The sequence below is a fragment of the Pygocentrus nattereri genome, chromosome 29 (assembly GCF_015220715.1).
Source record: "Pygocentrus nattereri isolate fPygNat1 chromosome 29, fPygNat1.pri, whole genome shotgun sequence".
Classification (NCBI taxonomy): domain Eukaryota; kingdom Metazoa; phylum Chordata; class Actinopteri; order Characiformes; family Serrasalmidae; genus Pygocentrus; species Pygocentrus nattereri.
The window spans coordinates 18,736,018-18,752,696 of record NC_051239.1 but is presented as its reverse complement, the minus strand read 5'-3'; the positions used below and the strand labels follow the sequence as shown (position 1 = coordinate 18,752,696).

The 16,679-nt window shown below is 38.9% G+C and overlaps 1 protein-coding gene across 1 annotated transcript; it reads left to right on the top strand.

The window, feature by feature from the left end:
* On the top strand, positions 1–15,965 carry LOC108433123 (bactericidal permeability-increasing protein-like). The gene is made up of 16 exons (XM_017707475.2): positions 1–93; positions 263–387; positions 3,673–3,784; positions 3,973–4,101; positions 5,396–5,548; positions 6,422–6,485; positions 6,573–6,633; positions 7,746–7,837; positions 10,482–10,658; positions 10,762–10,821; positions 11,014–11,181; positions 13,378–13,445; positions 13,547–13,589; positions 13,692–13,755; positions 13,899–13,975; positions 15,478–15,965. Exons 2-16 carry the CDS (start codon positions 285–287, stop codon positions 15,529–15,531), a joined length of 1,425 nt encoding a protein of 474 aa, XP_017562964.1. The 5' UTR covers positions 1–93; positions 263–284; the 3' UTR covers positions 15,532–15,965.
* The last annotated feature ends 714 nt before the right edge of the window (positions 15,966–16,679 follow it).

The window sequence follows — 16,679 nt, the reverse complement described above, 5'->3', positions numbered from 1 at the left end:
CAGATCTTGAATTATAGAGGAAGTAAGAATCAAAATGATTAGAGAACAGAACTTAAACACATACAGATATACACTCTGTGGAGGCAGCCACTGGTAAGGACCTGTTTTCTGAAAAGCTCATGTTTTTGCTTGGAATGGCAGCTTATTACATTTAGATATACCTTACAGTTCCTGTGGTATTAGTGTGTCTGAAATATGCGCAGAAATAGACAAAAGAGCATACAAATGATTTCATAACAAAGAAATATTTGATCTCTTGAAGGTTCTGCAAGTGAGTGATCAAGATGAAGATGTTGTTGGTCGCTCTCCTGCTGATATCGACAACACAAACGCATGCAGAGGATTCTGCACTGCAAGCTGTTCTCTCACAGAAGGGACTGCAAACAGGTCATTTCACAATGCATTTCACAAAGCACACATACTGGGAACGTGTTAACCAGTCAAAAAGGTCCATTTCAGATGCACGAGTTTTGGTTTCTCTCTCCACTTCATGGCAAAGTAACATTCACTTCATGTAACTGCTAATCCCAAATTGTCCAGATTCATTGTTTATCTTGAAATCTGACTTGTTGATGCCTTTAGGTAGTTAGCCAGTCAGTTAGCTTAGTTGTCTTTAAAATCAACTTAAATCATGATGTAAATGAACATCCTGGTGCATGACTCATTGACTTAGAGAGTTAAACAAATCGCCATCCTAAAGCATTTTGCCAATTTTATGCTGTTTTTTTGTTTGCGGGTTCCCTCTTCCAGTGCATTATCAATACCAATCTATTATATTATTATATTAACTTTTATATTCATTGCTTTGAATGTTCATGACATTGAAATTTACAGCTGCAGTATTTATGTTATTTTTGCCAAGATTGAAAGAAGTAGTAATACTGAGTCAGCAGAAAAAGGAACACTTAAATATGTACATGTGCGCTGCTGTCCATGCTGAGGGTCCGATTTCATGGGGGTTTTTCAGACCACTTCGTACAGCTTTACGAATGAACGTCATACTTACACACTCAAAGAGAAAAACCTCCAGATCTCCAAAACCTATATGATTAGCGGCTTTTTATGAGATATGACAGCAACAATTCGCAAGCGTCGATTCATTTTAGTTCATAATGTATGAAACTTTAAAATATGTAACATACTATATAATTTAACGGCTAGATTCACTATTATACAACACTTTGTGGCTCTTTTGCAGTTTAGAGTGAGTTAACTGGTTTTCTGGCACCATGTGAGCTCAGTGTCCTGCATTTTAAAATGAATGCTCAGCACAATGTACAGCAAAGGAAGATGAGGTAGTGAAACTGCAGCCCTTTAGACTGAAACACAGCACTGGGTCACTTGAACATACTGCAGATTGTGAAGACGGTGGGTAAATGCGGCGTGGAAGTTTTCCTTCCACTTTCTGCTCTCGCATATCATCTGACCTATTTTGAGGACACAAAAGGCAGATGTTTGACCAGAGCAGCACAGTATACTTTGCTGTCAGTTCAGAAACATCAGGTGTGATCAGTGGTGTAACTACGATCTTATGGGCCCCACTAAAAGAAACAGTTGTCTGCCCTCCAATCACCTGACCTCAGTCCAATCGAGCAATCGAAGGCCAAACTGAAACACCCAAGAACAAGCAGGAACTAAAGACAGGTGCAGTAAAAGATTAGCAGAGCGTTACCAGATAAGAAACCTCATGTCTGGTGGGTTCCCTAGATGTCACACGACTCATCTGAAGCTGTTTCACATGAATTGGTCTTCCAGTTCCTGCTATATGACTGATAACGCTATAAATAAATTGATAATGCATTTTTTAGATTAGATTGATAAAAGATTAGATTAATAATAGTATAATTTTCATACATTTTACAGAAATGATATGTCCTCATATTGTTAAGCTTCCCAAATGGCGTCTCAAGCCCTGCCCGTTTAGACTAATGACTCTTAACTCCAGCTCTCAGTTTAAGAATTTTGAGTGGAAAGTCATACTTTGAAATGAATAAAAAGTCAGGAGAGATGATATTTTGTTTTTCTACTGACACCTTCCCCTATAGTGCACTAATACTAATCTTGTTATTGTGATAAATTGTGTATCATGCCATGGTAATCTCAATAACACTGACCTGCATGTTTCAAAAGAGAGCATAATCAATTTTATTTAATTTGATGTAGTGCTGTAATGTGGAATGTTGAAGAAGAATCATTGTACCCAGATTTTTTGATGGCACTTTTAATATACACTCACTGGCCACTTTATTAGGTGTTCAGTTGCTTGTTAACACAAATGGCTAGTCAGCCAATCACACGGCCGCAACTCACTGCATTTAGGCATGTAGAGGTGGTCAAGACAACTTGCTGAAGTGCAGACCGAGCATCAGAACGGGGAAGAAAGGGGATTTAAGGGGCTTTGAACGTGGCGTGGTTGTTGGTGCCAGACGGGCTGGTCTGAGTATTTCAGAAACTGCTGATCTACTGGGATTTTCACGCACAACCATCTCTAGAGTTTACAGAGAACGGTCCGAAAAAGAGGAAATATCCAGTGAGCGGTCAGTTGTGTGGACGAAAATGTCTTGTTGATGTGAGAGGTCAGAGGAGAATGGGCAGACTGGTTCCAGATGATAGAAAGGCAGCAGGAACTCAAATAACCAACCAGAATCTCTGAGGAACGTTTCCAACACCTTGTTGAAAGTCTGCCACGAAGAATTAAGGCAGTTCTGAAGGCAAAAGGGGGTCCAACCTTTTACTAGCACCTAATAAATTGGGCAGTGCATGTATAGCAGTACTATTTCATTGTATCTTTATTCCCAAATATCATAACACATCATGTATTGCCAAAATATCCTGAATGATCGTGATATGATATTTTTGCCACAACGCTCACCAAAAATAAATAGTAGGGTGCCAAGTAAATTCCTAATATAGCATAGCATGGTAGTATGCAGCTTTGGATGCAGTGTTGCCATGCATTTCTGTACAGGTGTTAACAAAGCCCACACCCACTTGGCCTCATTTCCCCTTGGGGAAAATCCTTAACCTCCATTGCTTTATTAGCTAAAATGAAGAGTGTTGGCCTTTGGAGGGGCAAAGGATTCAGTGGACATAAGTAGCAACTTCAGCAGCAAATGTTGCAAAAGCATTTAATATGATATGATAATACACCATGGTTTAAGGTTTATAACGACGCAAATCTATTATTCACAGGTTTTATATAGGTTATGTTGAAGCTTCTCAAAAATGTTTTGCAAAGTTTTCATGCCATCCCGATGAGCACGCTGAGGCTAACCTAGCTGAGAACGAGATTGCTCTGATTGAATTATCTGCTCAATCGATAAGAGGAAAAAATCAGAGCCAGGAAACTAAGATTTCAGTTTTCTCTTACTCTAAAACCAGTCGGCTTTACTCTCTAAGAGATCCTCTACGGATGCAACTTGAACCGAGCTAACTGATGCTAAACTGATGATGATGCTAAGGAATGAAGACCAATTTGAGGCTTACAAGGGTGTGGACCAGAATTCCCAGACCTCTCTCATGTGGCTAAATATTGTTAATACACAGCATACATGTTCAAACCTCTTGGGTGAAAAATCATATGGTGTGAAGGAATTCACTTTAGACATATGCATAAATACCAGCATGCGTCCTTCTGGATGTGTTATGTGTGTTTGCTCTGTGTGTGTGCAGTAACTCACTGGTTGACTGACTGGCTGCAGAATGAACTTGGTAACATTACGCTCCCAGCTGTCAAAGGGAGTGTATTTATCATTTTTGGTTCCGTGGAATACGTCCTCTATAAGTAAGTACCTACACCAGTGATTAATTCAGTATGAACGATAAGTCATGACATTTTGGAACAAGAGGGTTTTTAATGGAGACCCTAAAAACAGTCTGTGCTATGTGGGAAACATTGGGTTATTATTGAAAACACAGCAAATCCTGATCTCAATTACTGTCGGCTAAAGTGTCCCAATTGTAAATCCCCAGCATGTCCATTCAGCGCTGTGATTTGCCAGAACCATCAGTTGCCTTTTCAGAGGGAACCGGAATGTCTCTGCAAGTTAGTGGACTATCCATTGCCATCACCGGACTATGGAATACACGCTATGGTATTATGTAAGCAAGTGGAATAACACACACTGTATTCTATTGTATAGAGTATTGTATGGATTTCCTGTGCAGTTTCATCTGTAGTGCATAGAAATTTGAAATATTCAGTCTTATTCCACCGTTCACTGCCAAAGGAACGTCTACCCTCATTTGACCCCTAGACTTGACCCAATTACACGAAACAGATCAACATGATTCAGCCTTTAGTACTAACTTCTAAGGTAGTACCATAAGAAAGTCAGTATTAAAAGGCCCTATTATGGACAACTGAATTCTACTTGCATTGTTTAATAAGACTGTGCTGTAGTGTGGAAACACTATAAAAGTGTACCAATGACCACTGAAGTCCACATGATCTATATATGCAGTGTTCCCCATAATTCTAAAATATACTGTGATGATAAGGTGGGGAAGTGGCGAAGGCACCAACTCTAAAGCACAAACAAATAACAAACCTTTACTGAAACATTCTCTAATCATTTTTTCACTTTTATAAATACACAGCTTTGTCAGAGTATGTACGTATGCCAGTACATACAAATATTAATAACACAGGTTAGTTAGTAACTGACACAGCTGTTGTCATAACCAGGTTAGTAATACACGACAGTGTTACGTAGGTCGATGATTTTGAGTTTAGACTGCGCCTCTGACATGTTGGCTAGTGAAGGGAGACTAACTGTAGAAGGGGAGAGACCCTGGGCTGAAGTTCTGGGCGGCTTCTGTCTGTTGCAAGAAGGCCTGCCCTCTTTTAGGGCTGTCGTAGGACTGGGGAACAGAGAGAAGAAGGGGTGGTGGTGGGGATTCTGTCACAGAAGACGGAAGGTGATGTGAATTAATAGCATGTTAAACTGGGAGGACGGAGGTTTCAAGCATGTTCCTCCTCTAAAACTTCACTTATGTCCGGACTCTGTTTTAAGACTGAGCTACTGACTTCAAATGTGAATCATTCCTTAACTTTGCTTTCGCTTTCAATTATTGAGACTGTGCCGGCTGGAATCAACACACTTTTCCTGATCACTAATATACATGAATACGACTAGTACTAGGTTGTGTCATTAAATGCTTAATTATAAATTCATTATGACTGCTTTTGCTACACACACACACACACACAGACATCTTCTAAGCCACTTCTCCTTCTGGGTCGCAGGGGTTGCTGGAGTTTTGCTACACAAAGCCACCCAATTTAATTAAAAATTAAAATACAACATTTGCGAATATGACCCCTTTAAAAATATGCAAATGGATGTTTATAGATACCGTATTTCATAGTCTTCCCTGTGTTTCCTGCATACAGTAAAGACGGCGGTTGGTTCGAACTGGTTATGTTTACTGTCAGTCTCAACACGGTGTTGCAGCTGGGCAGAGAGGACGGGCGCCTCTCCATTTCCACCCCTGTATGTTCTGCCGATGTGGAAAGTGTGCAAATGAATTTCCACGGAGGTGGAAGGTAAGAGCACAAGAAACCTTTTAGCATCGCTGATGTCTCTCGCTGTGGATCTTCAAATTGATGGAGAATATGTTTAGGGTTCTATAGAGAACATTTTGAAAAATGGTTCTATTCGGTACCCCAAAGGTCTTCAATTGTTACGATGTCAACGTTGAAATAACGGAATAACCTTTTTGGAGCTATATATGCTGTAGAAGATTCTATGTCAAATCAAAGAACATTGTTTATCAATATCCTTCTGTTTTTTCTGTAATGTGTTTACAAGTAAGGTCCTAAGAGAAAGTCTACGCCAGATTCATGACGTGTTCTTCAACGGTAGAATTGCCCTTACCTTTGTGCTCTTGAGTGTGCGTATATTCTGTTCTTACCCAAGAACAAATCCCAACTAACATAACATTGGTTAATATCAATATCTCTGAGAAAAGTGTGTAAGTGGGTTTTAGGAAGAAATTTCATCCTTTGAAATGAGCTTTTTTTCAAGAGTGCGTGGGACGAATGACATTTGTGGTTTAGTGAGTAGCAGCAAAGATCAAAGATTAAATGGTTTCTACCGCTGTTTTAATAATAGGAAAAAATGGACAAACAAGTCAATTGGCCTCATTCACCAACTGGTATGAAGAAATCTCTTAATAAAACTGTTCTGCAGTTTTTATGAAGATGCTGTCATTTAGGAACAGAATCGGTGCACACTCAGGTGCACAAAGGTGTGAACAGTTTTGTGGTTTAAGAACCACGTGAACTACATGACCGTAGATTCTTTGAACTGATGATTGTCAGAGATATTTTTAATAGTGCTATGGGCTTATCGAATATATCATTTAGCTCTGTGCTCTACTTGTGCTGTTCAACCATATTTCTTATCCTTTTTTTCAGTCCTATTTTCCAGCCATTTGTAAAATTCTTTCACAAGCACATCACAAGCGAGATCCGTGCAAAGGTAGATTACTTTTGGTTCCAAAAGAAAATGTGTTGCATGTGGGTGCACCCAACGGTCAATAATGATATCGCTTCTCTTTTTCTCTAGATTTGCCAAACTTTCGTAAAAGAAATTGAAGCTCTGGAGAGCCATCTAGCAGCGATGTCTGGTATTTGAACTAAATATTATCAGTAATTAACAGTAGACTTTTCCTTCATTTAGTCACCTGCTTCATCTCAGGGCTTGTCAATGAGCTGGCTAGTTGGATCAGGTCTATTTGGGAGCTGAAAAAACACTAAACTGTGCAAGATTGGAGGTGCTCCATTACCAGGGTGGGAAACCTCCTAGAGGAAAGAAATTCTCCAAAGAAGAACTTCTATAAATAGAATTTACCAGTTAAATCCTGTTTGAATCATTGTGAGACTTTTCTCGTCATTTCCTTATATAGCTCTCATCTACAGTGAACTTGAAAAAATACCATGTATTCATGGTATTAAATGAGAATATGTCTAAAAAACAAAACTGATATTAAAAAAAAGTATTCCGACACCACAAATGAATATGAATCCTATTCCCAAAAAGATAGGAAGGGAGAAAAATGGCTATTAAAAACAGAAATCATCCATGTTCCAATTTCTAATTTTGACCTGTTCTTTGCTAAACACAGTACAAAAACCCAATAAATGTATAAATGTTTTATCTTAAGAATGACAGAAACGGATCCAGTTTGTGCAAGTTTTCATCATTCTTCTATTTCGGCGTTCTCTTTAATTCGTGAAGTCCTAATCAATAGGATAACATGCTTAGCTATATCCACCTAGATAGCCACAAAATAAAATAATTCATAACAGGCCAATTTTCCACTGTATGAGGAATTTAACCCCTTTTCTATCCAGTACTTAACAATGAACCTCTGAATCCGGGCATATTAGAGAAGCTTTTATTATGAGCTTCTGGACTTCAGAAATGCATTATGTAAAAAATATTCATAGGCATCCTATGAATATCATATGCAGCATTTCTAAATTATTTCATTTACATATGGTATATATAAAACCAAAATAACATCATGAATTCCTTATCATACTGATACTGTATTGCAAGTTGAAGCACAGTGTACAGAATCCTGTACTTTTATTCTGACAGGTCAGCCACTCTGTTCACCTTCTGTTTCTGGCATGCCAGATATAAAAATGACATTGCTGCAAATGTGATTTAGGCCTGGCATTTTTATTAGTGAATTTATTGTCACTTGTCTTTTTTTTTTTTTTTTTTTTACAGTTGCCCTGAAGGTGGATTCGTATGTATACATGAATATTTCTTTGACAGACTCACCTCTAGTGAAGGACAGTGGACTTGGTTTGAATGTTAAGGTATGACTTGCTCTTTCATTATATATTGACATCATTCCACACATAGCCTGCAAACTGACTAAAAGTGTATGAGAAATCTATCTATCTATCTATCTATCTATCTATCTATCTATCTATCTATCTATCTATCTATCTATCTATCTATCTATCTATTATATAATATATATTTTTCATGATGTGCAAATCATTAAACCCTATATTTATTTGAAAATTGTAGAAATACAACATATCAAATGCTAAAACTGAGAAATTGCATTGTTTTTGGAACATATATACCCATTTTTAATTTGATGGCAGCAGCATATGCCAAAAAAAATGGGACGGGTCATGTTCACCACTGTGTTGCATCACCTCTACTTTTAACAACACTCTGTAAGCATTTAGGAACTGAGGGGACCAATTGCTGTACTTTTGAAAGTGAAATATTTTCCCCTTCTTGTTGATATAGGGTTTCAGCTGCTCAACAGTTCGTGATCTCTATTGTGATATTTCTCATTTCATAAAGTGGCATATATTTGCAGTGGGTGACAGGTCTGATCTGCAGGCAGGCTAGTTGTTTCACTTTTTCTCTATAGAGCCATGCTGTTGTGATATGTGCAGAATGTGCTTTTACTCTGTCTTGCTGAAATAGCAAGACCTTTCCTGAAAAAGACATTATCTGAATGGCAACATATGTTGCCAGAACATGTATATATCGTTCAGCATTAAAGATGCCTTCACAGATATGCAAGTCACCCATGCCATGTGCACTAATGCACACAAATGCTGGCTTTTGGACTGTGTGCTGATAACAAGCCTGATAGTCTTTAGCCCAGAGGATGCATTGTCCTTGATTTCCCACAAAAATTTCAGTTTGATTCGGCACAGAATACTTTTCCACTTCACCTCAGCCCACCTCAAATGAGTTCAGGCCCAGAGAAGGTGGTGGCGTTTCTGGGTCCTGTTTAACCCAACTGGGTTAACTGTTTTAACTTGCATTTATATATGCAGTGAAAAAAACAGACAGTGGTTTTCAGAAGTGCCCCTGAGCCCATGCAGTGATTTCCACTACAGAATCATTTCTGTTTTAATGCCATGCTACCTGAGGTCCCAAAGATCTTGGCAATCTAGTGCAGGTTTTTAGCCTTGTCCATCACATACAGAGATTTCTCTGAATTCTCTGAATCTGTTTATTATGTACTGTTGAGAAGTATTTTTCTTGAATTGCTACACTATTTGCCCATACAGTCTTTCACAGAGTGAACAGCCTCTTCCTATCTTAAATTCTGAAAGACTCAGCCTCTCTGAGATGCTCTTTTTCTACACAGTTATGTTACTGACCTGTTGCCATTTAATCTTCAGGTGTATTTTTAGCGTGACATGACTTTACCATGTCTTTTGTTGCCACTGTCCCAACTTTTTTGAAACATCTTGCTGGCATCAAATTCAAAATGTACATACATTTTATTTAAAAAAAAAAAAATATATATATATATATATGGTGGATGACTTCAAATATCTTGGGTCAACCATCCAGAGCAATGAACAGTGTAGAAAAGAGGTGAAGAAGAGGGGGCAGGCAGGATGGAGTGGGTGGAGACGGGTGTCAGGGCTGATGTGTGACAGAAGGATAGCAGCAAGAGTGAAAGGGAAGGTTTACAAGACAGCAGTGCGTCCTGCTATGATGTCTGGTTTGGAGACTGTGGCTCTGTCTAAAAGACAGGAGGCTGAGCTGGAGGTGGCGGAGATGAAGATGCTGAGATTTTCGTTGGGAGTGACCAGGCTGGACAAGATTAGAAATGAGCAGATCAGAGGGACGGTGAAGGTGGAGCAGTTTGGAGATAAAGCCAGAGAGGCCAGGTTGAGATGGTTTGGACATGTGTTGAGGAGGAATAGTGGATATATTGGGCAAAGAATGTTGGAGATGGAGCTGCCGGGTAGAAGGAGAAGAGGTAGACCTCAGAGAAAGTTTATGGATGTAGTGAAGGTGGACATGGAGATGGTTGGTGTGAAAGTAGAGGAGGCAGTGAATAGGGCAAGATGGAGGCAGATGATCCGCTGTGGCGACCCCTAAAGGGAGCAGCCGAAAGAAGAAGAAAAAAAATATATATATATATATAAAATGTCTCAGTTTCAACATTTGATATGTTGTCTTTTCGCATAGTATAGAGTTTAAATGATTTGCATATCATTGCATTTTGTTTTCCTTTTCATTTTGCAGTGTCCCAACCTTTTTAGAAATAGGGTGGTATATATGTATGTACCATCTACATACCATACCTTTGATTATTCTATAGAATTTATTCAAAGTCAGACTTCTAACTGACCTAGACTTTTGATTAAAATCCTTTTTTTTAAAAATTAAAATCCTGTTAAATCTAAGACACTTCAAAAAAATACACTGTAAAAGTACATTGACAATCCTGATAATGATGAGCAGAATGAGCTATAAAAATATGTTCAGTTCAGCAAATACATAGAAATTGTGCACCAGAACCCACAGAAAATGTTCCCGTTTGTTCCCTAAAGAGGACGTGTACTTCTTTTCAGAAAGCGTTCCATTTGAGTAAGGCGTTCAAGCAGCTGTGCTCATCAAAATGATGATTTTGTGATGAATATGCCCGTGATGAAAGGTTTGTGGCCCATGCTTTCTTTGTCGTAACAGGGTGAGTTTTACAGCAATAATTTCCCCTCGGAACCACCATTTCCCTCCAACCATTTTGAGCTGTCATGGCGAGAGGATTACATGGTGTCACTGGGTGCCTCTGAGTTTTTCGTGAACTCAGCAGCGTATGCTTATCAGAGGGCTGGAGCGTTGAAAATACGTATCACAGACGACATGGTGAGGATACACGCTTGAAGCATAATATATGAGGAACCCACCATTACTTAACATGAAGCATTAAAGTATATGTTCACTTATTCATCGCAAATGTACTTTGTAGATCCCCAAGGCCTCGCCCTTCCATCTGAACACAAGCCAGTTTGGACAACTGATTCCTCAGGTTTGTATTTATATTGTCATCCAGAACAGCTAACAGAAAGCACAGCCAGTAGATAATGCAGTGAATGTACATGGACTCCTAATGTAAAAGCTAATTTTACTTTTTACTTGCATCATTTGTGTCATTTCAGTGAAATTTGGTTATCTAGTCAACTGATCTGCCACTGAGCTTCTCCTTGTGTTTTTTCTCTAGCTCCCTAAGAAATATCCAGACCTACCAATGCAGATTCTGCTGTATGCCAGTGATGCTCCACTGTTTTCCTTTAATAAAACAGTGATAAATGTCAATGTGTCAGCTTCAGCCAAAGCCTATGCCATGAAAGCCAATTCTGTTGCAATACCCCTCTTTAGACTAGATGTGGTAAGTGCTGTTACCTCATTTTCACATCTGGCTCCTGTATGAAACCTATCTGAAGTGTGTGAGCTGCCAGAACAGCTTTATTGTACATTGGTGTAGATTTTACAAGTTTCTGGAATTGTGCTGGATTGATGGACCACCATTCTTCCAAAAGATATTCCCTCAGTTGGTGATTTGATGATGGTGGAAGGCACATGTTGGTCAAAAGTTTCCCCTGGGTGTTGAATTGGGATGGGATGGGATCTGGTGACTGCAAGGCAATATCATTCAGTTTACATCATTTTCATTCTCATCAAATCAGGAAATAATGGCTTGTGGCCTGGGGATGGGTCATCTTGGATGAGACCACTCTCACGACAGGATACAGACAATTGTTCAAAATAACTATGTATTGATTTGCAGCGACACACAGCATATCAGAGCCGCTGGATCCTCACACTGTAGAGGTCAAGCATTCAGGCCTGTTCCATTCTCTTAGTATTTTCTGCACATTCACTCTCACATGTGGAGAATATGGCGAAGCATCCGACCAGATCTCTTTTTTCTCATCTCTGTATAACCACTGCTTATACGCTTATACTTTTGATCCCACTGACCTCTCAAATGTGCATTCATCTTGCACTGCAGCCCAATTTGAATACCCTTCTTTATACACAATCAGGTGTATAACTTTGAATACCCCCATTTTAAAGTGATGTAAAAATCTAAAATGTGCCAGGCCAGGACAATAGGTTTAATTCAGTAAACAAATAGCAACTGTGCACTGAAATGTGCAGACGTATGTTCTGTGTAGAGGATGTGTTCACTTCTTTTCACTTAGAAAACCAACAAAACATCATTTAACCAGAAGCACCCAACTCACTGCATGGGAGTTTGTCAGTCACATGAGTTACAGTTGCTCTTCTGTTTCTTTCTTACATACCACACTAATGCATGAGAATGGTAGACATTGAATATGTGCTTTTGACCACAGTATCCAGCCCTATCTGAATGCAGAAGTATGCCATCAGTGGCCCAATGATGAACCCTCTTTCACATTCCTCTTGCCATCTTAATCCAATATCCAGGTCACCTGGGCCTGCTCATTGTCAAACTTGCCACAGTTCATATTACACTGGAAAAAGTGCACTGAAATGACTGCCCTTTGATTCAAAGGTGTACATCAGTTCCGCATGAAAACATATTTTCTTCTCTCAGTTTTCTCACTTTTGGCAAGAATTTACTTGATTTTTATTTTATTCATGTGGAACCAATGTACACATTCGAATCAAAGAAAGCCAGTGTCCCTTTTTGTGTTTCTCCACTCTTTTATTCGTGCTTTTCCTTGAATGTGTGAAGTCCATGTTTTCACTAATATATATTATCAGTCATTTTTGTAGTAGAAATCGTGGCAATAAGATGACAATAAGAATCAGAAAATAACTCAGTTCAAGTGAATTCAATTGCAAAGTGTTTGATTTTTTTTTTCCCCAGAAAAGAAAAAAAAAATTCAGCTGAACTAAAAAAAAATCGAATGTGCAGTAGTACACAAATGTTTGGGCGTCCCTCATCGAATTACATGCCAGTGATTTTTTCTATTATGCTTTTGTCCCTAAAACCATGGGTGCACAACTCAGTTCCTGGAGGGCCGGTCTCCAGTACAGTGTGGTGACTTACCTGGTCAAACACGCTGTTTGAGCAGAGAAACCTCCGAAACTATGCTGGACACCAGCCCCCCAGGACCGGAGTCGTGCACTGCTGATGTAAACGGTCTGTGAAGCTCAAGGTACATGCTAGAGGTTGTAACTCTCTTCCGCAGAAACCCCAGAACCACCTACATACCCTAATGCTGAATATACTGTAAAAAAAGAAAATCTAAAAAAAGAAATGTTAAAACATCCAGCAGCAGCGATGCCGACGTAGTCTTTTAATTAGCAGTAAAATATGTTTTCTCAGTGATGATAAAAACCTGTCATTTCATTTCTTATAAACACTGTTTTTTGCTGTTATTCAGCTTGGACTAGTTAAAGTACATTCGATTTCTGTAAATGAGCAGCAGCATTGTTAACATACTTTATATATGTATTTACACGCATCTGTTTTTAGGAGTATTGACTACTGGATTTCACTTTTTTAGCTCCTTTTTCACTTTACAGTGCACTCATATTAACAGTCATTGTTAATAATTCATTGGCTCTAATTTCCCGTCTGCTCTTTAAGGAAAGCTCGTTCAGTGGCAAAGCCTACATTGACAAATACCTGCTGAAAGGAGTGTTGCAAATGAAAAAGTAGGTGGACAAGGCTACTGTCTGCACTTGATCTGTATTATCTTTTGTAATGTATTTTATTGACATATTATATAACCCTTATATTTCTTCAATGGCTGAAGTTTGACCGTGACACTTGGAGCAACTGAGATTGGTTGTTTCCCAGTAAGCGTTCAGAAACATATCAATTATTCAAATATTCTAAAAATAAATTGAAACTACAATCGATCCTATGTTATTATTATAACATGGTTTTTCCCCCTTTAGGTCGGCCCCATTGAGCAAGCATTGAAGTTAATAATGAGCAGCTTTGTACTTCCAAAGTTGAATGGTAGGAAGCAGTTCTCCACGTAACTGCATAACATTCACAGAATCAATGTTTAATTGTAGAAATCTTGCTTGCATTAGGAAATGTCACCTAAACTGATTATGGTCTGATTCCACATGTATATAACCACCACTCTTCTGTTTTAGCCCAACTAAAAGACGGCCTTCCGTTGCCGCGTGTGAAGGGTTTTGGCCTCAGAAATTCAGTGATGACCATTGAAAATGTAAGTAATACGTGGTATGCAGTGTTGTGCAGTAACAAATATCTGAGAAATGTTTTTTTGTTGTTTTTTTCTAAAGAGGACGTAACATAAAAGTCAAGTAAAATGGCTCACTAAGGTTTATTTTTAAAAAAGTTACACATTCCCTACAGAAAACACGCCTCTGCGCATTTTAATGCACGATTACTTTTGGTTTGCTGATTTTAACATACTGGGCAAAATAAAACACATGATGTGGTCTGGGCAAAAGTTAAGGCACATGTAATGTTTTATAGTTTTCCAATATGTTGAATTCAGCAAATAAACATTAATCGTGCACTAAAAAGTGTCAATGCTGTTAGGTTTGCTCTCTGCAGACCTTGTGTTAACTGATTTTCACTATAAATAGAGCATGTCATTTGACCAGGGGTGTTCAAACCTCAAATTCAACTGTATGCCTAAGTAGACATTAAAAAAAGAAATAAATATCTGTTGCTCCCATTAACCATTGTGCGATGTCCGTGTTCAGTGTTTATAAAAAGAAAAAATGATGCGATTTATGATTATTTTATTATCATTTCAGATTCTTTGGCCTTTGCTCATTTTCTGTGAAGACTATATAAAATAACACACAAGACACACTTTGTCTTCACACTGTACACCCCCTACACATTTATATCACACGTTGTGTTGGGGTGAACCAGCAGGGAGGAAAAGTGTGGAGGTGTTGTGTCCCTTCACTCTGTTCTCCTCCTACAAGATCTGCTGTTAGTGTGTGTGTGTGTGTGTGTGTGTGTGTGTGTGTGGACAGGCTGCTGACTGGCTACAAATGCTAAAGGAGAACCCTACACTAGCCACTTGTGATTAAACCTCTGGTATTTTTATATAAATTGTTGTGGCCGTATTGATTCATAAAAAACAATAATGTGGTGGGTTCTCCAGACCACTGAGTAAAAAAAAACATCAACAACACACAAGGGTTAAGCTTATTTCCTACGGAGTATTAGCCATTTTCACATCCTCAGCATGACAGTATTAATACATTTTTTAAAAAAGGGACAGAAAAGTGATTTTGGAATGACGACACAGTGTCAGTTATGTGAAACACCACTCCAATAAAGCACCAAAGGCTACTTAAGAGCTGGTAGTGCCTCCCTGTGGTGAATCCTCAGTCTGTAAAATTTGTGAGTGAGTGAGTTAGAAGCCCATGAAGTGCCACACATTTAAAAACTAGCTATACAGAGAAGTCACAGGTAGCCTAGTTCACAGTTTTCTAGATAAGAATAAGTGACGTCAGACAGATCAGCTAGCGGAAGCATCAAATAGAATAAGCTGAAGAAAGTAACACCTCTGTCTGTCCCAGCTGTTTTGACCACAGCACGTTAAGGAATTTAGAAAGCGCATTTGCAACGTCTACAAAATGCTCTTGTTTCTTATTCTTTGAAAAAATGATGTTTAGATGGTTATATTGAATCTCTAACACACATATTTTATGATGCTGAATGAAATTTCTTTCTCCTACTCAGGGGTTTTTGGCACTTGCAACAGACCTCAGTGCCCCCTATGGCAGCTGGCAGTGAGAGGCATGTCCTGAAACAAGTGTTTTGTAAAGGTTTCTTAGGTTTTGACGTTTTAATTTTCAACTATAGGATGTACCATTGACTAAAATACACATGTTTATTGAGGCACTGATTGATAGCAGTAGAGAAGCTCAGAAGCTCTTGTGATCTTTAATTGCATGTAAATGTAAAAAAAAATTCAGCTTGATTTATAAATCAATTGCTTTTGTTGTTTAGCAACTTTTTTAAGATTCAGTGTTTTTTTTTTATTGTAACAAAAACTGACACATGGCTGCTTAATGACCATGTTTATTTGTAATTACAAAAACAACATATCATATCACAGGAACCTGTGTACTATTCCATGCACTCTGAATATCCTAAAAGACCTGTTTTAAAGATGTCTGAATCACGCCATCAATTATAAAAAATAAAACTAAGACTGTAACTAAGAATCTGCAGCATTGTTTCCTCTTTTAAGTTTAATTTTCTTCATATTCAGAAGTTTTATGTAGTGGACCAAAGATGACCTTAATCTTAAAGACAAAAAGTTTCAATGGCCAAATTAAAATAAAAAGGAAATTCTATCAAAAGGAAATGGTGTGCTGTGCCAATAATCTCACTGAGGAACCGTGGCTCTTCTGTATTACCTCACCTATCACTGTAACAGACTAACATCATGCTAACTGATTGTAGCCTACTGGAAAACTATTTCCAAATATTTATCCATCCATCCATTTTCTAAGCCGCTTCTCCGTCAGGGTCGCGGGGGGATGCTGGAGCCTATCCCAGCAGTCTTCGGGCGAAAGGCAGGATACACCCTGGACAGGTTGCCAGTCCATCACAGGGCAGACAGACAGACACAGACAGTCACTCACACCTAGGGGCAACGTAGCATGTCCAATTGGCCCAACTGCACGTCTTTGGACTGTGGGAGGAAACCGGAGAACCCGGAGGAAACCCACGCAGACACGGGGAGAACATGCAAACTCCACACAGAGAGGACCCTGGCCACCCGGCCGGGGAATCGAACCCAGGCCCTCCTCACTGTGAGGCGACAGCGCTACCCACCACGCCACCGTGCCGCTCCAAATATTTATTGATGTCTTTATCTCCTAAATCCAAATACAACTGTCACTCTAGTCACTGTTCCTATTGAAGCACTAGCC

Bases quoted from the DNA above. Each gene is read 5' to 3' on its own strand.
- LOC108433123 (XM_017707475.2), top strand. From the start codon at position 285: ATGAAGATGTTGTTGGTCGCTCTCCTGCTGATATCGACAACACAAACG. The intron at 3,785-3,972 runs GTAAGTACCTAC...GTAAATCCCCAG, and splicing joins GTGGAATACGTCCTCTATAA to CATGTCCATTCAGCGCTGTG. The intron at 13,756-13,898 runs GTAGGAAGCAGT...CTTCTGTTTTAG, and splicing joins TGTACTTCCAAAGTTGAATG to CCCAACTAAAAGACGGCCTT.